This window comes from Artemia sp. Qi Xiang Cuo, chromosome 20 (assembly GCF_049724085.1).
Source record: "Artemia sp. Qi Xiang Cuo chromosome 20, ASM4972408v1, whole genome shotgun sequence".
In the NCBI taxonomy this organism is placed as follows: domain Eukaryota; kingdom Metazoa; phylum Arthropoda; class Branchiopoda; order Anostraca; family Artemiidae; genus Artemia; species Artemia sp. Qi Xiang Cuo.
Genome location: NC_142813.1, coordinates 44280612 through 44305840, shown reverse-complemented (window position 1 = coordinate 44305840; position 25229 = coordinate 44280612). Strand labels below are relative to the sequence as shown.

Below are 25229 nucleotides of genomic sequence, written 5' to 3'. Positions count from 1 at the left end.
GTAAGACTAAATTTTATTTAGCTTGACCTTTTAAGGTAAACATGCTTCACAACTTGGCGCCAGATTCAAGCCAATATCTGGGTTCAACCAGTTCAATAAAACTGAATTTTATAAGTAAATATGCTTCACAATTTGCACCGGTTAAAGTCAATATCTGGTTTCAACGGTTCAATGGGCGGGTGTAAAAAGGGAGGTTTTGAATAGATTGGGGTGGAGGAGGAGCGTGCGTAGCTGTGTTGGCCTCAGGCGGCTTGGTGCTGCGGTGAGTTGTTAGTAGTAGTAGTAGTAGTTTATGTAGCTTATCTTTTTAAGCTAAACATGCTTCACAACTTGGCACTAATTCAAGCCAATATTTGGTTTGAACCAGTTCAATAAAGCTAAATTTTATGTAGCTTATCTTTTTAAGGTAAATATGCTTCACAATTTGGCACCGGTGCAAGTCAATATGCCTATTACCATGAAGATGATGAGAGCCAGTTTCAGTTGGTGGATAGTACACGTATTCAGAAACCTATTTATGCACGAGGCCGTTATATGCGCAACCAGAGAGGTTTTATGAGAGGCATGCGAGGTCAGCAGCGAAACGCCTTTCAGGCGCAGCCCACGATGAAAGGGAACAAGTAATTTTATTTTGACTATTTTGAATCATTTAGAGTAATACAGAGACACAGGCAAAAAACAAACCAATAGTTGTGTGTTCTAAATCTGTTCTGTAAATTTTTTTGGTAGTTGAAGAAATTGGTTGGGATCTTTGAAACACCTCCCTCATATATGGGTGTCAATTTGGGAGGGGGGGAGTATTTCAAGGAAAAATATTTTTTGACATTTTCATTGAAAAAATACAAATTGTAACCTACGAAAATTTAGCCTAAGCTATTCTTTCTCTAAAATTACCTATATTAAAATTTACCTATATTGCCAATTCCTAGATGTATTTAAGCTTTTCGTTACTTTACTGAATGAAATTATAAAGCAGTTAATTTACAATCTGATTATATTCAGAATTTAATTATAATTTGAATACATTATATGTATTTTACTGAGTTAATTGATATAGGGATTTGTTATAAACTAATATTCATGGGCAGAAAGTATCCACTTCTGTTTGTCAAAGGTGATATAGTTTGCACTCCTCCCCCTCTCCTCTTTATTTCTCCTAAAAAAAATCTATAAAGCTTGATGACACAATAGTGTTTCTCAGTCTAAGTAACTGAACAATCTTTTCCGGACGACAAAATCCTTGTCCTAAAAAAATTTTTTTTCTTAGTTTTGGGAGTTCATTTTGCAAATGAAGGCCATAACACTGTCATTATGAAGGCTATTACTTCGCGATCGCAGATTTCATTTGCGAAATAGGCCATTATATATATATATATATGCATATATTTATAGTAGTAGTAGTAGTAGGAACAGTATTAATACCAGTATTAGTATTTGCTTATTTTCTTTTTTTGAGTTTAACATCCCTCTCATGATGCCCTGAAAGTTTTACCTTGATACGGTAAGTCATTCCGAAGATATTATCGATACGCCCTTTTGTATGTATATACGCTATCGATACGCTTAGATGGTATGTTTTGTTTTAGTCCAACTTTCCCCTCAATGTGCCGTCAAATTTTCACTTCAATATCTTCAGCCTATATGCGATATTGTATAACACAGGCTTTAATGCATAAACGTTTTTCGCGACACCAGATTATGCCTAAAGTTAAGGTAAGCACTCATATCTTGGTCGCGACCCCGTTCCGGAACAGGGACGTAATTTTTTATATGCCAGGGGGGAAACTGCCCCTTCCAGACCTTGGTTTGCCCCTCCCCTCCCCAACTGGCTGAAATTTAGTTTCTTCAATAAGATAAGCCTGTATAATTCAAGCATCCACAGAAACGGGTCAGTTTTCTTTATTATATCTTTACCTTTATGGTACTATATGGCTTATTTTTCAGTTTTCACTCTCTTTAGGGAAATTGGCTCCAACTTTGCCCTTCCCCCAGGATTCTTACGAAATTACGCCACTGTTCCGGGCACAAGCACAATCACTTCAGTATGAGGTTACATTTGGTCTTATGGCGTTATTGGTAAGAAAAAAAGATGCAACCAATTTTGGATTTTTTAAAGTCTACAGTAGTGGTTCCCAACTGATTTTGGGTAATCCCCACCTAGGCAATTCCAAAATCCTGACAACCCCTCGTGATATTTAAATTTTGTTATTTAAAATTTGATGTGTATTCAGCTGAAGAAAGCTTACGTGGCCGTTAACTTGGTTTCTTATTTTCGGGTTGTATAGTTTTTTTCTTTCTTTTTTATGGTTCTTTTTTTTCGGGTTTTTTTCGGGTTGGTAGCATATTTTATATAATGAAAAATACTTTCTAAATGCAACACCTTTTAAACAATGTATGGCATCATTGCAATACTATCATGTATCTTTTTTGCTCTTCAAATGTATATGAATGTGATGTTATTCACATGATAAATGTTTTTTCCCCATTAAATCTCCAAAGTATAGTTAGCCAAATGGTCCACGTCCTGCACATGACCCACCAAAATATTGCCATGCCCCACCATACCATGCCCCACCATGCCCCACCACCGTTGCCATGACCCACCAAAATATAGCCATGCCCCACCATGACCCACCAAAATATTGCCAAGCCCCACTGGCATGGCAAAGTATTGCCATGCTCCATGTTGGGAATCACAGGTCTACTGTAATTTAAGACCGGGTGGGGACTAAATTATTTGTCAGGTATTGCTAAATTAAACAGCAGTGTTGTGTATTGGGATTGAAAACTGTCTTATTTGTGGGCTGTGTGAATCTATTCCCGGTTCCTTTTCTTTGTCTTGCTTTATGAGTTCGGTTAAATATTAAAGAAGGCAATATTTTTGGGAAGTGGAGTTTTAGAAGTATTTACCTGTGTATTTATAGCATAGCTGAGGCTTCAGAAGCTGTCTGAAAGGTGCCATCTTACGATGCGTTTTTGGGGGAAATGCCAAAACTCTGATGCCCATCGCAAAACCTTGTCGAATTTTTTAAATTGCAGTCCAGTGGACCGAAATCACGTAGTGGAGTCCTCATTCCGTCATGCCAATTCCTTGGTCCTCCATCACAAAAGGCATCAGTACGGTATCTATCGTCCTTTGTGAAGCACTACAAAGATAAACTTCTTGAAAATGCTGTGTAAAGAATTGATAATTCATTTTTCTATTTATTTCATTTTTATTATGTGTTTTATTGAGCATTCATTTATTTTTTGTAGGAAGCAAAGTAGGAGTACACAACCAAAATGGCAAAGAACCTCGCAACAATCGGGCAGGAGATTTGATAATCGTGCGCAGTCAACTAAGAATAGAGAGTCGTCCGTCACAGTTCAGCCCTCTTGGACAGTCATCGAGGAGATAGATTTCCCACGACTAGGAAAATTGAGTTTACCTAACATCAAAGAATCAGGAATCCTTTATAAATGTGGAGAATTGGAGTTATATGATAAGTCTTATGACAGGGTTAATGTGAAGTCTGAAAAGAAGTTGAAAAGGATTGATCGAATGATATATAGAGTGACAACATCAGATGATCCTATTATCAGAAAGGTGGGTGCAGTTTTGCTCTCTTTTGTCCGGTTCTAAGCCGGCTTAAGCCCTTCGGTGTAGACTTGAGAAGATATGTGATCCCCGTCCTGCACTGGTATCCGGAATCATTACTTTTCCTGAGGCAAACATAATTTCAATAATTTAAAGAATATGAAAATTGGAACTTGGAATGTTACGACGTTAAAAAATAACTATCGTTTCGATATTTTGACTGACGAATTCAGACGATTCGAACTGGATGTATTAGGAGTTTCAGAAACTCGTATCCCAGGGGTAGGAAGCATGAAATTAGGTGATATAGAATTTGTTTACTCAGGCAGGAAGGGTGGGGTACATATATAGGGAGTAGGGCTCATGATGAATAAGGAAGCTGCTAAGTCTTGTTTAGGCTGGGAAGGTGTTAATTATAGAATACCAATTGCTCATTTTATGACTAAAAAGTTCAGGGTATCAGTTATAGTAGTATATGCCCCTCTAGAACCGACTGACGGAGATACTAGTGACTCAGATGAATTTTACATACAGTTACAGGAGCAAATAGACAGGGTCCCAGGTAGAAATATGATGTTATTACTGGGAGATTTTAACCCTCAGGTCGGTAGAAATAGGGATAGATGATATCCTAGCCTAGGTAAATTTGGTGTAGGAAAAGAAAATAGTAATGGATACAGACTTTTGCAGTTTTGTAGGTATAACAGTCTAATTATAACAAATACGGTGTTTGGTCATAAAATGGCTCATAAGTTAACATGGTATTCACGTGATGGTAAGACTGCAAACCTTATTGATTATGTTATAGTAAACCGAAGACTGGCACGATCAATACAAGATACTAGGGTATGTAGGGGTCTTGTTATTGATGTTAAAAGTAAAGATCACCATGTGGTAGTGTCAAGGGTTAATTTAAAGCCGAAATATCGGAAGGGTAACTACCTCCCGGGAAGTTGTGATGTTGGTAGACTCCAGGATGAGAATTAAAGAAAAACTTTCCAGGAACAGTTGAATACTAAACTTGAGAGTTTAAAATTTGACAATGTGGAAGATGGTTGGAATAATTTTAGAAAAATAATTTGTGAAGTTGCTGACGGTGTCTTAGGGAAGAAAGCTAGAACTGTAGCTAAGCATATTTGTGAAAAAGCTTTATGTTTGATAGATAGGAGAAATGGCTTGTACAAGAATTGTCTGAGAGATAGATCATATGAAAACAAAAGGAATGTAAAGAAAGTCAAGAAATCGCTAAAATATGAACTAAGGAGGTGTGAAGTGGAGGCCATGGATAAAATTACCGAGGATCTGGAAGATACAACTCGGAAGTATAATAGTAAAATATTGTACCTGCATATTAACAAATTGAGAGGAAGTTGTCAATTTGAAATTGGAATAGTTAGATAGGAATCGGACCGCAATTAGCAACTAGGAAGGAATCAAAGAGAGATGGGTAAAACATTTTGAGAATTTGATCAAGCAATATACACTTGGAGGAAAAGATATATAGGAAAACAAAAAAGTTTTCTGATACCGTGGATATGATTGATGGTTTGTTTTGTGAGGAGGAATTAGCGACAGTACTAAAAGGGTTAAAAAATAATAAGGCTCCAGGGGCTGATAGGGTGGTAAATGAGTTTCTTAAAAATGGTGGCTTGGAGGTTAGAAATAAGTTCCTGAAGATTATGAATATGATTTTTGAGAAAGGGGAAGTACCTAATGATTTTAGGAAAACCTTCATTAAGCCACTTTATAAGAAAGGTGATAAGAATGAGTGTGGTTATTATTGAGGCATTGGTCTAGTCTCTCTAGGCAGGAAATTACTTAGTAATATTATACTTTTTAGACTGAGATGTCGTTGACAAAGTTTTAAGAGAAGAACAGTGCGGTTTTAGAAAAGGTAGAGGATGTGTTGACCAAATTTTCACTCTTAGGCCAATAATTGAGAAGTGCCTAAGTTTTCAAACACCTTTGGTCCTCAGTTTTATAGATTATGAGCAAGCGTTCGATTCTGTTGATAGAAGAGCCTTAGTAAAGGTTTTATCATTGTATGGTATACCAGACAAATACATTAAAGTGATTAATCCTATGTACGAGAATAACACTGCTGCGGTTAAGGTAGGAAATGAGGTTAGCAGCTGGTTTTGTATTAAATCAGGAGTTAAACAGGGTTGTGTTCTATCCCCCTTTATATGGATTATTCTGATAGACGTTGTCTTAAGGAGCACAGGAAAGGCAATGGGAGACCACGGAATCAAATGGGGAGGAAAAAGTCTCCTGGACTTGGATTATGCTGATGATTTAAGCGTGCTAGATGAAAGTGTGAGCATAAAGAATGAAGTTTTAGAGGTTTTGCGAGAACAGGGTGCTAGAATAGGTTTGAAAATTAATGTTAAGAAGACTAAGTCACTGAGGCTAGGAATAAGAGAAGGTGAAAAGGTGACGTTGGGTTATGAAAAGATTGATCAGGTGGGCAGCTTCACTTACCTTGGTAGTATTATTAGTAATATTTGTGGGAGCAGTGAAGATGTTAAAAGTAGAATAGCCAAGGCTCAGGGTGTTTTTTTACAGTTAAAAAAAGTATGGAAGAATAGGAAGATCAAGTCTGCAAACCAAGATTAGAATATTAGAAGCTACAGTGATGACAGTGGTCAAATATGGCTCTGAAGCATGGACGCTCCGAAAAGCGGATGAAGATTTGCTAGATGTTTTCCAGATAAATTGCTTAAGGATTGTTCTGGGTACCCGGCTGACTGACCGTATGTCAAACAATAGGCTATACGAAAAATGTGGTTCAATACCACTCTCTAGGACTTTAATGAAAGAAAGTTTGAGGTGGCTAGGGCACGTTGTGCGGATGAAGGAAGACAGATTGCTGAAAATAGTTTTTTTTTCAGCCAACCGTCTAGGGCTAAAAGGAGAGCAGGTCGCCCTCGTCTCGGGTGGGAGGACGTAATAAAGAAAGATTTAAAGGACATGGGAACTTCGTGGGTGGGTGTAAAAAGGGAGGCTTTGAATAGATTGGGTGGAGGAGAAGCGTGCGTAGCTGTGTTGGCCTCAGGCGACTTGCTGCTGCGGTGGATTGTTAGTAGTAGTAGTAGTAGTATCCGACTGTAGTGTAGTAATTGCATAAAGGATAGAAGGGTAGATTTGGTGAAAATCTGAAAAGAAGTCGCATAGCATTGGTTGAATAAAGCGGAGTGGAGGAGGGGTTTGCGCGGCACAGCTTTGTTGGCATCAGACAGTTTGGTTTTGCATTGAGATGTTAGTAGTAGTAATAGTTGGTTGACTAATATATAGTGACATTCTGATAACCCTATTATTAGAATGATGGGTTATTTTTGACTCCCTTTTCTTGTATCTGGCTCTAATATGGTATTTGGATAAAGGATAGAAGGGTAGATTTGGTGAAGGTTTGAAAGAAGTCACGAAGGATTGACTGATTGAAACAGGGTAGAGGAGGAGTGTATACAGTGCAGCATTGTTGGTATCAGGTGGTTTGGTGCTGCATTGAGATGTTAGTAGTAGTAATAGTTGGTTGACTAATATATAGTGACATTCTGATAACCCTATTATCAGAATGATGGGTTGCTTTCGAATCCCCTTTTTTGTATCCAGTCTTAATACGATAATTGGATATAGGAAAGAAGGGAAGATTTGATGATTGTCTGAAAAAAAAGTCGCAAGAGATTGAAGTTGGGTAGAGGAGTAGTGTGCACAGCTGTGTGAAGTTGGGAAGATTGCACGTTGGTAGAGGAATAGCATGTGCAGCTGTGTGGATATCAGACAGCTTGGTACTGAAGTAGTTGTTTCCAGTAGTGCTAGTTGTAGATTAATATGTAGTGTCATCAGATAACCCTATTATCTGAAAGGTGGGCTGGGTTTTTGCTCTTTTCTTGTATCTAGCTCTAGTGCTTTAATTGGATAAAGGATAGACGGGTAGATTAACTTCCTTAAAAAAAAACAGGCGGAAATATTGGATTTTATAAGAGGATTCTACTGCCCAGGTTGGTAGAAATAGTGATAGAGGGTATCATAGTCTAGGTAAATTTGGTGCATGAAAGGAAAATTTATTTATTTCCCTCAAAACCGAGGAGTAGATAAAATTCATAAATGAAATTGCAAAAGAAAGACTAAATAATTCAATAAACAAAACAAGCATTGATTTAAAATAGGCTTAATAACCTAAATGAATAAAATACTTAAGAAAAAAACAACAACAAAATATCAAACATTATTTAAATTCTGAAAAAGAGGAAAAGATTGTACATAGAGAGAAAATTTTCACACTTATGATAAAAATTACCCCCCTTAATCCTAGCTAATTCCAGCAGCTCTTTAATTTTAAATCTCAAAACTAATTCAGCTTTACTAAAACAAATTGGAAAGCCAATTAAAAATTGTACTTGGTTTTAGTTTACTTGGTTTGCAGACAGCTATAATTTTTTTTGGGAATAACAATCTGGTCATAACCCATGCAGTATCTGGTCATAAAACGGCCCATAAGTTAACATGATACTCACATGGGGGTAATCCTTATCATTTATGTTATTGTAACCCTCAGACTGCCAGGATCGATACAAGAGGGTAGATTATTTTGAAGGGTTGTTATTTATGTTAAAAATAAGGTTTGACATCTAGTAGCATCTATAATTAAAGGAACGGAAATGAGAAATGGTTAGATATACAGAATATAATATATTAATTAAAAAAATAAGTTATATATTGCAATTGGTCGTTTAAGTCTATCCAATATAAACGAAATTTCGCTATTTAATATCAGTCTTTTTCGATAAATTCTGCTATCCAGTATTGAACTAAATGTACGATAATTTATTTCAGTATATAGATTACATTTCTAACCTAAACCTAGCTTGTATTGGGTAAACAAATTTCGTCTTATAGATAGCATAGATAGGCTCTGCTGTGCACAGTAGGTAAGTATAGTAAGTAAAAAATGAACAGAAATATTCTATTTGATACATGTAAAATATTTGCTCTTTTTTGCTAATCTAAAGATATCAAACTGGTACCTTTTTAAAAGAAGAAACTAAGGAAAAAGAATAAAATGATGCTCTTCATCTAAGCTGATGTTTGTCTGTTAGATTTTTCTGTGGGTCAGGTTCGTCATAACCCACGAGTATACAGACAAGCCGTTAAAATTAACCAGTCAAGTCAAGACAAGCCGTTAAAAGAAGTCAGACAAGCCGTTAAAATTAACCAGTCAAGACTTTAGACTCAGTGGTAGATGATCAGACTCAAAGGGTGAAGATTTTAAGGAAAGCAAGAAGTTATTGAGGAATTTTTGAGTCTTGAATAAAATAAAACTAGTGATTATATTTCGGCTGTATAATTAATAGAAATTTCTAATTGAATGAGTCCTTTGTGAAGTTTCTACGACTATTCCTTCTATACGAAGTGCCCTCGTCTAAAAAAAAATAATAATACATTGTGCTATCCAGTATTAGACTAAATGTGCGATAATTTATTTCATCATGTAAATTATATTTCTAACCTTAACCTAGCTTATATTGAATAGGAAAAAAATTCGTCTGATAGATAGCTTAGGTTAGGTTCTGCTAAATATAGTAGGTAAGTATAGTATGTCAAAAATGAACAGTTCTATAGAATACATGTAACATTTTTATTCTTTTTTTTATCTATAACACATTTAAAAAAAGAGGTTTTTTCTATACTAAAGAATTCACACTGGTACCTTTTCAAAAGAACAAACTGATAGTTTTATCTAAGATGATGTTTGTCACGTGTTTTTCTGAACCGTCGGGGTCGTCATAACGCACGGGTATGCAGACCAGGCGTTAAAATTAAGCATTCAAGATATTAGATTCAATGGTAGACTCAAAGGGTGAAGATTTTAAGGAAAATAAACAGTTATTGAGGAATTTTTTGAGTCTTGAATCAAAATGAAACTAGTGATTATATCTGCTGTATAATTAATAGAAACAAATGACAATTTTAGCTCACTCAGAAACTTTTAATTTGAATAATTTGATTTGATTTTGTAGCTATTAGTCTTGTTTTTTTAGCAAACCAATCTGCAGATTTTAAAGAAAACGATTTTAATGAAAACCTGAGGATTCTGATCCTCAGGGCTAAAAGAGGGCTAATTATTAGCCCTTTTTGTTACAAACATTTTTGTTCATTCAGCTCTGATCAGCTGTCTAAGGACTTTAATGAGATTGTCATCAAAGTTCTCTCTTTAATGTTCTATTAAGTAGGAATGCTGGATTTTTGGCTAAGATCAGTGAGCTGTGAAATCTTAGTATTTTTATGAAACAAAAAAAAAGGTAAATCCGAGGAGAAAGAAGTCTCGCTCAAATTTTGGAAAATACTTTCGATTCATTTTTGATTTTTGACTAAAAAATGTTGATATACCTGGGGATATATCTTATTTTGAAAACGGAAATTATGGTTAAAAATAGGGCTTTTGTTCCACTTGTACTGCTTGTACAAAGCACCCTATAAATCAAAATTCTGAAATAACTTACCAGGGATTCCAATCCCCGAAAATTTAGTGGAGGGAAGGGGGATCTTTTCAAGTATTTTTAAATGAAGATGCAAAAAAATGTGTATCGAAATCTAGGGGGGGGGGCTGTTCTTTTTCGACTTCTATTTCGGAAAAAATACCAAATATCCATAACTTTTTGTCGATGTAGAGATTTAATCTTTAAGGTTGATTTTCTCCTTATGTGTAGTTTTTATTCTGTTGCTATCACTGACAAGCATAAGCCTACTAATCTCGTATTTAACAAGTAGATAATGCATTATTTACGAATATGTTTGTGTCTTCTTTTATAGTTGTTGAAAAAAAAAAAAGGGTTGTTAAAAAACTGTCTTAATTTTGCACCTCTGATGTAATGCACAAGGATATTTGTCGTTTTTTTTGTGTTTAATGACTTTCTTCTAGCCAACCAATTATGTAGCTTGAATTTTTAACTCATTCGTTTTTATCATCCTGTAATCGCTTACCCCTTTCTGATTTCATGAATAGACAATGCATTATGTATTAATGTGTTTATGTATTCTTTTTTAGTTGCTGAAAGAAACCGACGGCAATGTATTTGGCACTGACTTGATTTTGTCAGCTCTTATGTGCTGCACAAGGAGTAACTATAGTTGGGACATTGTTGTCAACAAAATTCAGGGAAGATTATTTTTCGACAAAAGAGATGCCTCTGATCTAGGTTTGTTCATTGATTTTTATAAAGCTTTTATTTATTACAATTACTTTTTTGTAAGATAAGTTCTGATAGATTATATTAAAATTACGACAATCGCTTGATATTGCTCAGCTAATTTTGAATGATTTTTTTTTCAGCATTGATTTTGCTCGGGCTTGATCAGCTTTAGTTTCCTTTTAATGAAACTATTAATTATAAAACCACTGCTATATAAACAGTTTGTACACTAGTTTTTACAGAACAAAACTAATTCTTGTTGTTTTCCTAGTGTATGTGTTACCGTGAATGTCCGCAAATTGGTGAATTTTGATATTCACCGGTGAATGTCCAAAATACCTTTTTTCTCCTTGGATTTAGTCAGCATTGCCAGTCAACTTTTTCAATTTAGTGCAAGGTTTGGTGATGACAGGTTAACTTAGAACAGATTAGATTGTGCTAGGCAAGGTTAGGTTGGGTTAGCTTAGGTTTTTAACCCATTTTGATATTTAGAGCCCAATGTGACCTAACCTAAACTTACATAATTTAACCTAACTTTAACTTTTACCATCATAACTTGCATAAGACTGAAAAAGCTGACTCGCAAAGCTAATTGAATCCAACCAGAGAAAAAGAAATTTCGAACATTCACTGGTGAATGTCGACTTTAATCAGATTATTTGAAAAAAACTACGTTTTCTAAAGAGTTAAAGAGGCTGATTTACAAGGTCGAACCTTAAAACGTACAGGGATTAGGAGGCACAGTTGGGGGGCTGCCCCCCCAAATCCCCGCTGTCGCAGCCTTTAAATAAAAAAAAGTTTTTTAAACTGACAGTAAGGAGCGACATTAAATCTTAAAACGAACAGAAATTATTCCGTATATGAAAGGGACTGTGCCCTCCTCAACGCCTCGCTCTTTACGCTAAAGTTTGACTTTCTCACAACTCTTTTTTTAAACAATAAAAACTTTAGCGTAAAGAGCGAGGCGTTGAGGAGGGCACATCCTCTTTCATATACAGAATAATTTCTGTTCGTTTTAAGATTTAATGTCGCTCCTTACTTTCAGTTTAAAAAACTTTTTTTTTATTTAAAGGCTGCGAAAGCGGGGGGTTGGGAGGGGCGGCAGCCCCCCAACTGTGCCTCCTAATCCCTGTACGTTTTAAGGTTCGACCTTGTAACTCAGCCTCTTTAACTCTTTAGAAAACTTAGTTTTTTTCAAATAATTTCTGCACGTTTTTGTACAGTTTATTACTTATTATTGCTTGACTAACTGTTTGCTGATCATGTCAGGAGTTATTTAAAAAAGAAACTGAGTTTCTTTTTTAAACTGTAAATTCAGTATATAAAAAATTTTCTCTGACTGTGAAACGAACCCAGGTTGCGCGCCTGAGAGTCACGATTCTTGACCGTTGGACTAAAAAGGCGCACTTATAATTGTTTTTTAGTAAAGGTAATTTATTTTTTAAAGCAAGCAAATCCCCGTAAAACTTGATATTTGGTTCATGGAAAACAGGGAAGGAGTAATCAAATTGAGCTGAAATTTCGAGGATAGGCTTCCAGGCCTTAGAAAAAGTTATCTTCTAAATTTCATCCCGATCAGACAACGTTAAAGGGGGTTGTGGTGGGAAAAATTAACATGGGCTATTATAGGAAAACGAGTTTTTTCGTAAATGTAAATTCGGGGGATGATTTTTTCGGTCTGAAAATATCAAAAAGCCCTAACAGCTCGAATTCTGCTTCGAATGAGTCCTCATTCACCCGGATCAGTTGCCAACTGTGGCCTTTAGGCGTGTATAACAAAAAAAAAAGAGAAATGAATTTTAAGTGGCTATATTTGGTTTTTTTAAAACAGGGAAGGAGTGATCAGATTGAGCTGAAATTTCGAGGATAAGCTCCCGGGCCCTAGGAAAGCTTAACCTTTAAATTTCAGCCCAATCGGACAACGTCAAAGGGGGGACTGCGGTGGGAGGGTCGAAACTTCCGGCCCAGTTTACCCCATGAATACAAAGTTGGAGGAGGATGAAATTTTGCAGGTTTCTTAGTTTGAGCTTTGGCTACAAAATGCGATCACCGCCGTCTCTCTGCGGCCTCTAGGACCTGAAATCGCTTAACATTGTGGTGGGTCGCCTCTTTATAGAGGCACAAGTGTGCCTCCTTGATAAAGTCTGAGGGGAGTGAAATTTTGCACGTTTCTTAGTTTGAGCTTGGGCTACAAAATGCGAGTGCCACTGTCTCTCTGTGACTACTTGGACCGGAAATTGCTTGCGGATTTTTATAGGAAAGCGAATCTACATTTTCCCAGGCTAGCCTGCTTATCGCGGGTTTTTATAGGACAGCGAATTTTCTCGAAAATGTAAATTGGGAGGATAATTTTTTTGGTCTCAAAATATCAAAAGACCCTAACAGGTCAAATTCTGCTTCGAATGATTCCTCATTCACCTAGATCAGTTTCCAACTGTGGCCTATAGGCGTGGATAAGAAAAAAAAAGAAATGATGATAGATGAATTTTAAGTGGCTATATTTGGTTTTTTTAAAACAGGAAAGGAGTGATCTGATTCAGCGGAAATTTTGAGTATGAGCTCCTGGGCCCGAGTCAAGCTTAACCTCTAAATTTGAGCCCAATCGGACAACGTTAAAGGGGGGCTGTGGTGGGAGGGTCGAAATTTCCGGCCCAGTTTACCCCATGAAGAGAAAGTCGGAGGAGGATGAAATTTTGCAAGTTTCTTAGATTGAGCTTGGGCTACAAAATGCGATTGCCGCCGTCTCTGCGACCTCTAGGACCAGAAATCGCTTAACATTGTGGTGGGTCGCCTCTTTATAGAGGCACAAGTGTGCCTCCTTGATTTCAGACAATCGCGGTAACATATACACATATAACAAATGAAAATGACATAACCAACGAAAACGAAGTGACTGAAACTTTCTGTCTGCCGTTTTTTGTTTGCCCTGTAAAATTGTGTTTTGTAGTTGAACACCAAGCGATATTTCTCAGAGAATTGTGGTCGATATTTTTTTTTACTTAAATGATGCTTTAGTATTGATTTTCACGGGCTTGATCTGCTTTAGTTTCCTTTAATGAAACTATTAGTTATAAAACCGTTGCTATATAAACAGTTTGTTTACTAGTTCTTACAGAATAAAAATATTTTTGTTGTGTTTTCCTAGTGTATACTCATAACCAATGAAAATGACAAAACCAACGAAAACGAAGTGACTGAAACTTTCACACTGCCATTTTCAAAAAAATTTTACAAAAAAGGCACATATTTAAATCTGAAAAATCATTTATTACTCCTTGAAAGTTTTTTTTTTTTTGCCCTGTAAAAATTATGTTTTATAGTTAAACATCAAGCGATATTGCTTAGAGAATTTTGGTCAATGTTTTTTTAATTAAATTATGCTTTAGCATTGATTTTGCACGTACGATCAGCCTTAGTTTCCTTTTATTGAAACTATTGGCTATGAAATCGTTGCTACATTAACAATTCGTACGCTAGTTTATCAATAACAACACTAATTCTTGTTGTGTTTTCTTAGTGTACACACATAACAAAAGGAAATGATATACCCAGTGAAATCAAATTGCCTGTAACTTCAACTCTGTCTTTTTTAGTTTTCTTTTTTTATAATTCGGGTAATAATACATAACCAACGTAAAATCACAGGACCGACAAAATCTGAAACTCACTCGGCCAAGTTTAAGTTTTTTTTTTCTCTAAAAATTGTGTTTTAAAGTTAAACATCAAGCGCTATTGCTTAGAGAATTTTGATCAATAGTTTTTTGCTTAAATTATGCTTTAGCTTTGATTTTGCACGTACGATCAGCTTTATTTTTTTTTTTCGGAACTATTGGTTGGCTATGAAAGCGCTGCTATATTAACAGAATATATGCTAGTTCTTCCACAAACAGACTTATTCTTGTTGTGTTTTCCTAGCATACATACATAATCTGTAAATAAGGAACTGTAAAAGACTGTAGATAAGGAACGATGCGGCTCAATAGTAACCGAAACTCTAAGAAGAAGAGTTTTGATAACAATAGATACATACAAAAAAAAATGAGTTTTGATGCTTATTCAAAATATGTAAAATTCATTAAATTTAATGGTATCCGTCAAAAGTTACGAGCCTGAGAAAATTTGCCCATTTTTGAAAAAGGGAGAAACATCCCCAAAACATCAAGTGATCTTAATAAAAATCACACAATCAGATTCAGCATACCAGAGAACTCTATTGAAGAGGTTCCAAACTCTTATTTGCAAATAAGTGGAATTTTGCTTCTTTTTTTTGCCAGAAGAAAGATCACGGATGCGTGTTTATTTGTTTTGTGTTGTCTTTTTTTTCCAGGGGTGATCATATCAAGCCAGTGTTCGTAGACGTTCGGGAGAAAGCTCTTTTGATCAGAAATCAAAAGTTTCAGTTCCCTTTTTAAGGGAACAAAAATATTGGAGGACAGCTAGCCCCCCTCCCATGCTCTTTTTTTCTTCAAAGTCATCTGATCAAAACTTTGAGACAGTCATTTTGTTCAGCATAGTCGAAATATTTAATAACTATGTCTTTGAGGATGACTTGACCCCTCACAGTCCCCGGGGGAAGGGCTGTAAGCTAAGAACTTTGCCCATTGTTTGCATATAGGGTTATAGATGTTGATTGGGAACATATAGACGTTTTCAAGGGGTATTTTTCTGCGGGTGGGGGGGGGGGTAAGTTACGTTGTAGGATTTTTCCATGGAGGAATTTTACAGAAGTTTTTTTAACTGAAAATCAATACCTAGCTCTTTCCGCTGAAGTTTTTTTTAATATTTCTAAAAGAGCTATTTATTCTAATTAAACGGCCTTTGTGATTAAGGAGTCATTCTTAAAGAATTGGGATAAAGGGGGCGACCCCGCTCATATACATAATAATTTCTGTTCGTTTTAAGTTTTTAATGTTGCTCCATACTTTCAGTTAAAAAATAACTTGTTATTTTATATAATGACCAACAAATACGAACTGACTTAAACTTTCGCCGAAACTGAAACTTTTTTTTTGTAAAAATTTTGTTTTGTAGTTGAACACCAAGCGATCTTGCTCATAAAATTTTTTTCGATAATTTTTTACTTAAATTATGCTTTAGCATTGATTTTGCATGTACAATAAGCTTTAGTTTCCTTTTATTGAAACTATTAGCTATGAAAACATTGCTATATAAAAATTTTGTACGCTAGTTCTTCCGTAACAGAATTTGTTTTTCTTGTGTTTTTCTGCTGTACACACATAACCAACTAAACTGACATGACCAACGATCTCGCACTGACTGAAACTTCCATTCAGCAATTTTTATTTTTTTTTCTGCTCTTTAGAAAAATATATAATTTGACTCAAAGCAATATTGCTGAGCGAATTTGTGTGGATATGTTTTTGTTTAATTTTTTGTGATCATTGATTTTGTACGTACGATCAGCCTTAGTTTCCTTTTATTGAAACTATTGGCTATGAAAGTGTTGCTACATATACAATTCGTACGCTAGTTTTCCAATAACAACACTAATTCTTGTTGTGTTGTGTTTTCAATCTGTTTTTTTTTTCTTTTTTTTTCTTGCGTGTAAAAATTATGTGTTGAAGTTGGACATCAAGCGATATTGCTTTTACAAATTAATGTAAGGCAGAAAACCCGTATTTAGAATTATCCTTGCGTCTCCTTTTGTCTGGCAATATTCTGTTATTGAGTAGTTCAGTGAGGGCACAATTCCTAACAGGGTATAGTTACTTTATTGTTCTCGTCCGTATGACGGGCATCATTCTTCTGTTTTTTTTTTTTTTTTTTTTTTTTTTTTTTTTTTTTTTCTTCTTCTTCTTCTTCTTCTTCTTCTTGAAGAAAATGTTTGTAATCTTTATTTGCAGATTTATTGACGGTGAGTGAGACCTCCAACGACCCCCCAATGGAAGAAGGTCAGCACATCAACTCCCCACATAGTTTGTCTTTGGAAGCTACTTTTATTAATCATAACTTCTCTCAACAAGTTCTAAGACAAGTAATTTTTTTATTTTCTACTGCTTTTTAGTTCTAGTTTATATTTTAAGTCTAGTCTATTATTCCATTTTATTATCAGTTTTCGTCTCTCTTTCCCTTTCTTTCACTCTCTTTCTCTCCCCCCCCCCCTCTCTCTCCTTCTCTCTCTCTCCTACTCTCTCTCTCCCTTGCTCTCTCTCTCCCTTGCTCTCTCTCTCCCTTGCTCTCTCTCTCCCTTGCTCTCTCTCTCTCTCTCTCTCTCTCTCTCTCTCTCTCTCTCTCTCTCTCTCTCTCTCTCTCTCTCTCTCTCTCTCCTTCTCTCCCTCGTTACTGTTTGTTTTAGAGCGTTTGTTTCTGTCTTTATGTGAACACTTTCTATTCGGTTTCCTAAAACTCCAAAGAAAAAAAAATAGAACCAAGATGTTCAGTACAACTTTCGTGTTTTTTTTCTCTTTTTTTTTACGACAAATCTGAGCCTTATCGGTGGACAGCGAAAGGTTTGTTTTTGGGTTTTTTTTTTTTTTTTTTTTTTTTTTTTTTTTTTTTTTAATCTCTACCGTGTTTCTGTATGGCCGTGTAGGACGTACCTTTTTTTTACTTAGCATTTGAGTACACCTAAACTTAATGTCCAGTTTTTGGAGCTGGCAACTGGCAACAGTGATATTGATCAGAATCTTGGTTCTATTTTTTTTTCTTTGGAGTTTTAGGAAATCGAATAGAAAGTGTTCACATAAAAAATGCAACAGTGATATTGATCAGAATTTTGGCAAAAAAAAAATCCAAATAAGAATTTTAGGCCGTGCAATGGTGGTTTGTGCTTTCTGTGAGAAATAAAACAAAAATCTTAAGAATAATTCTTTCCGAGCAGGATTTTTATCGGTAAAGTTAATTGCTCTGTTAGACGTTTTGTCCAAAACCAGATTTGTCTCTTATCGCATAAAATAATGTAACAAGCTGTTTTTTTCTCTGTATACTTAGCATAGTTTAGCATAGCTTAGCGCTGAACTTAACATGTTCAGCGAGATAGGTGGCTTCGGATCCAGAAATCCCCCCTCATAATCTAAAAACTATCACAATTTGTGTCTAATTTATTACTTTTTTAAATAATATGGTTTTTGTGCGTTTTCGAATTTTGTAAGAATGGGTATAACTGTCAGGGAGCCGAATTTGTTTTGTTTATATTTTTTAGTATTGTAAAACTAGCTTTTTTCTTCCTTTTCTTCCTTAACGTTTTATCTTCCTTTTTTCTGCATTCAGACCATGGAATAACGTTGTACTTTATGCACATTTGCAAATCTCTACTTTGCAAATTTTGATTTGCAAAGAAAAAAGCAAAACGTAGGGAAAATAATTAAGAAGCAAAAACTTAAAATGTGTGATTTTCAGTCAGTGAATAAAACCAAAAGATAAAGCAGACGTTTTTGTAAAGACCTTCACCAAGCCGTCCTCAGTTTTTTTTTTTTTTTTTTTTTTTTTTTTTTTTTTTTTTTTGGCAAAGATGGATGTCTGCCGAAATATGTGCTTTACCTTTTTGTTTCATTCACTGGCTGAAAATTCCCCTTGTTTCGCTTTGTCTTTAATCCTGATAATTTTTCTTTGTTCTTTATTTATTTTGTCGTATGTTATGTATAGTCAGTGTTGTCTAAAAACGTAATTAAATTTCGCATTTAAGGACGCTGAGAAGGTGAAATTCGAAAATCCTAATCCATTTATAGCTGAAGAAGAAGATAAAGACTCCGTTGGATCCATTGCTTACAAGTATAAAAAATGGGAATTAGGAAAAGGAGTCAATTTGATTGCCAGAACGGAACATGATGCTTATATGACTAGCCCTACTGGAGAAATGCAGTTCATTAATATCAAGGCTTTGAATGAGTGGGATTCTAGGGTAAGTTGACTCCCCTGTATCTTTAATCATAGGTGAGCAATCCTTTTCCAAAGTCATAGAACTATCTTTTGGGTTCACTAGACGGTGGCCCCTTTCTGTCTCCAGTGGTACATAGGACAATCTCCAGTCTACCATTGGAATGTCATGCTAATTACAATGGTGCCACTCCTCATTTCTATCTGACGCCATTTTTGAGCCATTTCGATCTGACGCAATCATAGGTGAGCAATCCTTTTTCCAAAGTCATAGAACTATCTTTCTTTTGGGTTTACTAGATGTTGAACCCTCCTCTGTCTCCAGAGGCACGTAGGACAATCTGAAGTCTACCATTGAAATGCCATGGTAATTACAATTGTGTCACTCCTCATTTCGGTTGGACGCCAATTTTTAGCCATTTTGATCTGACGCAATCATAGGTGAGCAATCCCTTTTCTAAAGTCATAGAACTATCTTTCTTTTGGTTTTACTAGATGTTGTACCCTCTTCTGTCTCCAGAGGCACGTAGGACAATCTCCCGTCTACCATTGGAATACCATGGTTATTCCAGTGGTGCCACTTTTCATTTCGATCTAACGCCATTTTTTAGTAGTTTCAAGTTCTTTCTTAAAATTCTCTAGAATGGGTTTTTGCCACAAGCTTTTACTATTAAGATAAGATACGAATGTAATAGCTACCGTTCCTGAATGATTTTTAACCCATTCCTGATTCATTTTCATATTATATATATATATAGTTATGAAACCTAGTAGGTCAGCTTTTTCTTTTTAGTTTTGTTTTTGTTTTTTCCGAAAAAGAAAGTTAGTTTTATCACAAATTTTTTACATTCAGGCCGCTATCAATTTTTTGCACCCATCACGTCTGAATCCCAGCTCTTGTAAGAAGTTGTGGGTAATCGTGTTGCGCAGCAACACCACTGCTTTCGCAGGGTCACTTTTTCTCTTGATCAGCGGTCTCTAGCTCGAAGCAAAATTGTAATTTTTTCTGTGTATGGGAATCATAAAACGGGATAGAAAATTTTGTAAAATTTTCTGTAATTTTCCAGAAAAAATAAAAACTTTTTTTTTCATATTGCACATGGCGTCAAAATAAAACTAACCTAGCGAAACTAGCAAAATTTTCAAAACTTTATTGTGTCATAATCCTTCAGAACATTAAATTATCTCTCTGAGAACTGGAGAACATAATTCCGTATTTCTTCTAGGTTTCTTAGAAATACTTCTAGAAAAGTCAAGGACCATCTTGATTTTTTGGTGGTTTTCTAAAATTTTTGATTTGATGCCTTTTGTATGTTAACCAACTTATACTTTGAAAAGGACGCAAAATGACATTAACTTTTTGTATACGAAATTGCCTCGTTCGGTTAGAAGTAATTTCCAAAGTTCTCATGACATCAATTTTTTTTGGGAAGGAACAGTTGAATACTAAACTGGAGAGTTAAAAATTTGACTATATAGAAGATGAATGGAAGAATTTTAGGAAAATAATTTGTGAAGTTGTTTATTCTGTCTTAAGGAAGAAATTTAGGAACGCAGCTAGGAATATTAGTGAAAAGGCTTTATGTTTAATAGGGAGAAGGGGCTTGTACAAGAATTATTTGAGTGATAGATCATATGAAAACAAGAGGAATGTAAAGAAAGTGGAGAAAGCATTAAAATATGAATTAAGGAGGTGTGAAGTGCGGACCATGGATAAAACTGCCGATGACCGGGAAGATGCAGCTAGACAGCATAATAGTGAAATATTGTACTGGCATGTTAACAAATTGAGAGGGAGTAGTCAATCCGGACCTGCCCCAGTTAAAGATAAAAACAGGGCTACAATTAATGATAAGGAAAGACTTAAAGAGAGATGGGCCGAACATTTTGAAAGTGTGCTAAACCGAGATAGAGTTGCAGGAAAAGATATAGAGGAATATAAAAAAGTGTGTGATACCTTGGATGTGAAGGAAGACTTGTTTTGTGAGGAAGAATTAGCGACAATACTAAAAGGATTTAAAAAAGAAAAAAATAAGGCTTCGGGTGCTGATAGCGTAGTAAATGAGTTTCTTAAATATGGTGTCTGAGGTTAGAAGTAAGTTAATTGAGATTACGAATACGTTAGTCTGGTCTCTGTAGGTAGCAAATTACTTAGTAATATGATACTTTTTAGACAGAGACATGCTGTAGACAAAGTTATAAGAGGAGAACAGTGCGGTTTTAGAAAAGGTAGAGAATGTGTTGACCAAATTTTTCACTCCTAGGTTCAAATTGAGAAGTGACTGAGTCTTCAAACCCCTTTAGTCCTTAGTTTTGTAGATTATGAGCAAGAGTTTGTTTCTGTTGATAGAAGAGCATTATCGAAGGTCTTATCTTTGTATTTTATACGAGACAAATACGTTAAAGTGATTAGTGTTACGTAAGAGAATAACACTGCTGCGGTTAAGGTAGGAAATGAGGTTAGCAGCTGGTTTCGTATTAAATCAGAAGTTGAGCAGGGTTGTGTTCTATCCCCCTTTATATGGATTATTTTGATGGACTTTGTTTTAAGGAGCACAGGAAAGGCAATGGGAAAACAGAATCAAATCGGGAGGAAAAACTTTCCTGGACTTAGATTATGCTGATTAAGCATCCTAGATGAAAGTGTGAGCAAAATGAATGAACTCTTATAGGTTTTGCGAGTTCAGGGTGCTAGAATAGGTTGGGAAATTAATTAATAAGAAGACTGAGTCGCTAAGGCTACGAAAAGTGAAGATGAAATGGTGACGTTGGGTAACGAAAAGATTGATCAGGTGGACAGCTTCACTTACCTTGGTAGTTTTATTAGTAAAGATGTTGGGAGCAGTGAAGATGTTAAAAGTAGAATAGACAAGGCTGAAGGTGTTTTTTCACAGTTGAAAAAAGTTTGAAAGAATAGGAATATAAGTCTGCAAACTGAGATTGACTATTAGAAGCTACAGTGATGACAGTGGTCAAATATGATTCTGAAGCATGGGCAGTCCGAAAAACGGATGAAGGTTTGCTAGATGTTTTCCAGAGAAATTGCCTACTGATTGTTCTGGATACCTGGCTGACTGACCATATTTCAAACAGTAGGCTGTCCGAAAAGTGTGGTTCAGTCCCGTTTTCTAGAGCTATAATGAGGGAAAGGTTGAGATGGCTAGGGCATGTTCTGCGGATGAATGATGACAGATTGCCGAAGATTGTCTTTTTCGGCCAACCGTCTGCGGCTAAACGGAAAGCAGGTCGTCTGCGGTTGGGGTGAGAGGATGTCATAAAGAAAGATTTAAGGGAAATGGAAAGTTCGTTTGAGGGTGTAAGGAGGAATGCTTTCAATAGACTGGAATGGAGGAGGAGCGTACTTAGCTGTGTTGGCCTCAGGCGGCTTGGTTTTGCGGTGAGTTGTTAGTAGTATTTATTTTAGAAAAGGTAGAATTTTTTTCTGGCGTGGATAGACAAATCTTGGTCTTCTAAGAATTGGAACCTATATTGGTTTTTCCAAAGGAAAGTTCCTTCTGTGACTTTTTCTATTATGAAGTTTTGATTTTTCGAATTCGCTATATTTGGTAAAATGCCCTAGCTTTAAAATTTAACTTTTTAGAAATTAAATAAATTTGAATACTGATCTTATTTTGTATTATCTCTTCGAAGAGATAAGCTTAGTTTCCGTATCTCTCTCAAATATTTGAGAAACAGTACCGGAAATCCTTATTTCAAAACCAAAGCTCCGATTGGTTTGATTTTTTTTTTTTTAAATATTTCGATTTTGGCGTCTAACATACTTTAAACGTTTAATGCCATGCAAAGTAAATAAGAAGACCTGCACTCATCTACATCAAAAAATGAACTGTACACTAAGAAATAAAATTTTTTACCTTCTCACGGTTTTTCATTTACCACATTAAATAATACAGTCTTAATACATATAATAGCAGAAACAGTGTGGATACATTGTTTGATGATTACTTTGTGCACATAGAGCTTATTTAAGAAGTTCTCTAATTACGCGTTAACCAAGTGATTTTAGTATAGTGTCAAACGCCTTACACGGTTATGCCGATCAGTGGTAGTTCTTGTCATAATAAAAGATAAGACAGTAAACATATAAAAATCACAGCCATAGCCATCGTCATGCAAATTTATATGTTGACTTAAAATATCACAAGCAGTTTCAAACTAAAACCTAAGACACTGAAATTAGCCTGGCAAATAATTAGTCAGAATAATCGTAACACACTGCAAACTTGATAAGGGATTTCCGTCCCTTAGAAATTAATTTTCTGTCAAATATGATTGCATGTGTTGCTCCGCAGTGGGGTCACAGTTGCTGCAACAATCCGCGGGACTTGGTACCAGAAGTCGATCTTCTTTTCTAGGGCTTTCATTTAATTTTGCTTTGTCAAGACGGTTGCGACAAAAAGGCAGTGTATGACATTGTTTCCCCTTTCGCCTGGCATCCTGTCTTGTTTTATATCATCTCATTTGGTTTGGAGATTTTCTGAAATTCATAATACCTCCTTTGCTTACTTTCTTTCTACTTTTATAAAATACCTCGAAGTTTTAGTTTTTGAAGGTCTAAACCACATTTTGGATTATTATGAAGACGTTTCCTCATAATCTCATCGTACACCAGGCTCTCTATTACCAAGCAGAGGTCAATCCCACTACGGCACCACAAAACATACCAGTCCTTCGCTGTCCAAAGAACTGCTAATTATGAAGCAACAAAAGAAATTAAAATTTTCAGCTTGTCGCTTAAAGATAAGAAGAAAAATCATTTAATGTGGAAATCATATTAGTTTGTGTTTATATGTTGTTTTGCGTGTTATAAAATTAGGCTATATAATTTAAGACTTTTTCAGACACAGCATTCAAGAGGTTTTTTTAGCCATGTTTGTTTCTTCTTTTTTTAATTGAGAAAAGGCTTTCGATTCTGATTTACACTGGTCAGCGTTTTCTTTTTACACTTTTTCTTTTTGCGTTTTCTTTTTTCATCATTGATTTTCGCCGGATGTGACGCAACTAAAACTTTAAAGCACAAAGGACACTAAAATGAAGTCTGATTCTTCAAATTAGTAAGTGGAAACTAACTGAGCCGTATACGTCTTAAAAAAAAACAACAGGAAAACCAGGTAACTCAATTTTCATGAAAAAAAACCTTCATGTGCAGTTAGTTAGTTTTTCGCTTAGTGGGCTCAATGTTTGAAAATGAGGAACGTGTGTGAAAAATTAGTAGAAGATGATGGAAAAACAAAATATTTATCCCCGTGGAGCTCAAAGGAGTTTAACTTTCTTGACTGCTGTAGCAAAAGACAACACTGTGATATGTCTAAGCTAAGCATTACCATGGATAGTATTAACATTAACCCAGAATAAAAACTTCAAATTATTAGCTAATTGACTTACCTACAAAAACTTATTTTTGGAAAGACCATTTAGGGCTATCCAACCTTGTTGTAGTTTAGTGGATTAATACTCTTTTTTTCTCTGGCTTTTCTCTTTCTATCTACAATTAGTCATGTATTGATGTAACCTAGTGCAAAATAATTGATAATTTCAATTCATGCTTGGCAATACGTAGCCCTGGGTTCGATCCCAGCCGCAGAAAAGGTTGGGCGACAAGCTTGCAACTTGTTCCTGTAAAAAAAAAGACCCAGCAGCTGAAACGTCAATTCGATGCCCCATGCGCCAGCAATGACACAAGAGAATCCTTATCCTTTTTTATTGAGGCTATCCTATTCTGTTATATTTGTTTCTTTAGTATTTGACATGTCAATAGAATCCTTATTTTCTTCTGATTTAAAAATATTACATATACTCCTTATTTTCAGCATATTCCCACTAACCTATATTGTTTCAATAGTCCAACTGAATATGATGATTTATCACCGATTGACTGTTGCATTGGTCAACGATTAGCTGCAGATAAATTGGGTGTTAAAAACGTTTGGTTGGACTCGTTTGTAAACAAGAAAAGTTTTCGCTTGCCTCTTTTCACGATTCAATTGTGGCAACAACGGAGAGAATTTACCCAACGAAAAAATCTTAATAGTTGTATAACAACCAAAATAAATTTTTAGAGAAACTAAGGTTTTTGGGTACGAATAGATCAAAGATGGAGCCAGGGGGGTGAGAATGTTTCGATTCTAATGTCCTTGGCACTTATAATTTTAAACTTAAAAAAAGGTAAACCTCAGAGAAATATTATATTATTTTTGTTCTTTTTACTTATTGAAAACTCGCAGTATTCGGGAGGTATGTTGCCATGTTTGGTTATTCTTTATTCTTTCAATGAGAAAAGGGCTTAAATGTAACCAACGGATTTTACCTTATACTAGTCACCATTTTCTCTTGGTGCTTCTTCTTTTTTTTTTTTTTTTTTTTTTTGATTCATCGTTGATTTTACAGAATGTAACACATCCAAACAAACTAAAATTTTAAGTTTGAAATTAAAAAAAAAAATTATCTTTGATTTGAAAGTCGTTTTAGGGCGTTTTTTATGTTTTTTATTTATTTATTTATTTTTAATTCTGTAAAAGTTATGTTTTATATCTTCAAATATTTTCAGTTTTGGCTTTTAATCATGTTTGCTTGTTTTTTTAAAGTATACTTTTTGTTTTATT

At 35.3% G+C, this 25229-nt stretch overlaps 1 protein-coding gene across 1 annotated transcript in view; it reads left to right on the top strand.

Annotated features, from left to right (window-relative positions):
• The window catches only part of eIF3d1 (eukaryotic translation initiation factor 3 subunit d1), a 63481-nt gene that overhangs the window by 26649 nt on the left and 11603 nt on the right, over positions 1 to 25229 (top strand). Inside the window, exons 4-8 of the mRNA XM_089106506.1 lie at positions 407 to 620; positions 3256 to 3586; positions 10626 to 10776; positions 16635 to 16765; positions 18416 to 18631. Coding sequence (XP_088962632.1) covers positions 407 to 620; positions 3256 to 3586; positions 10626 to 10776; positions 16635 to 16765; positions 18416 to 18631 — 1043 coding nt within the window. The remainder of the gene's footprint in view (positions 1 to 406; positions 621 to 3255; positions 3587 to 10625; positions 10777 to 16634; positions 16766 to 18415; positions 18632 to 25229) is intronic.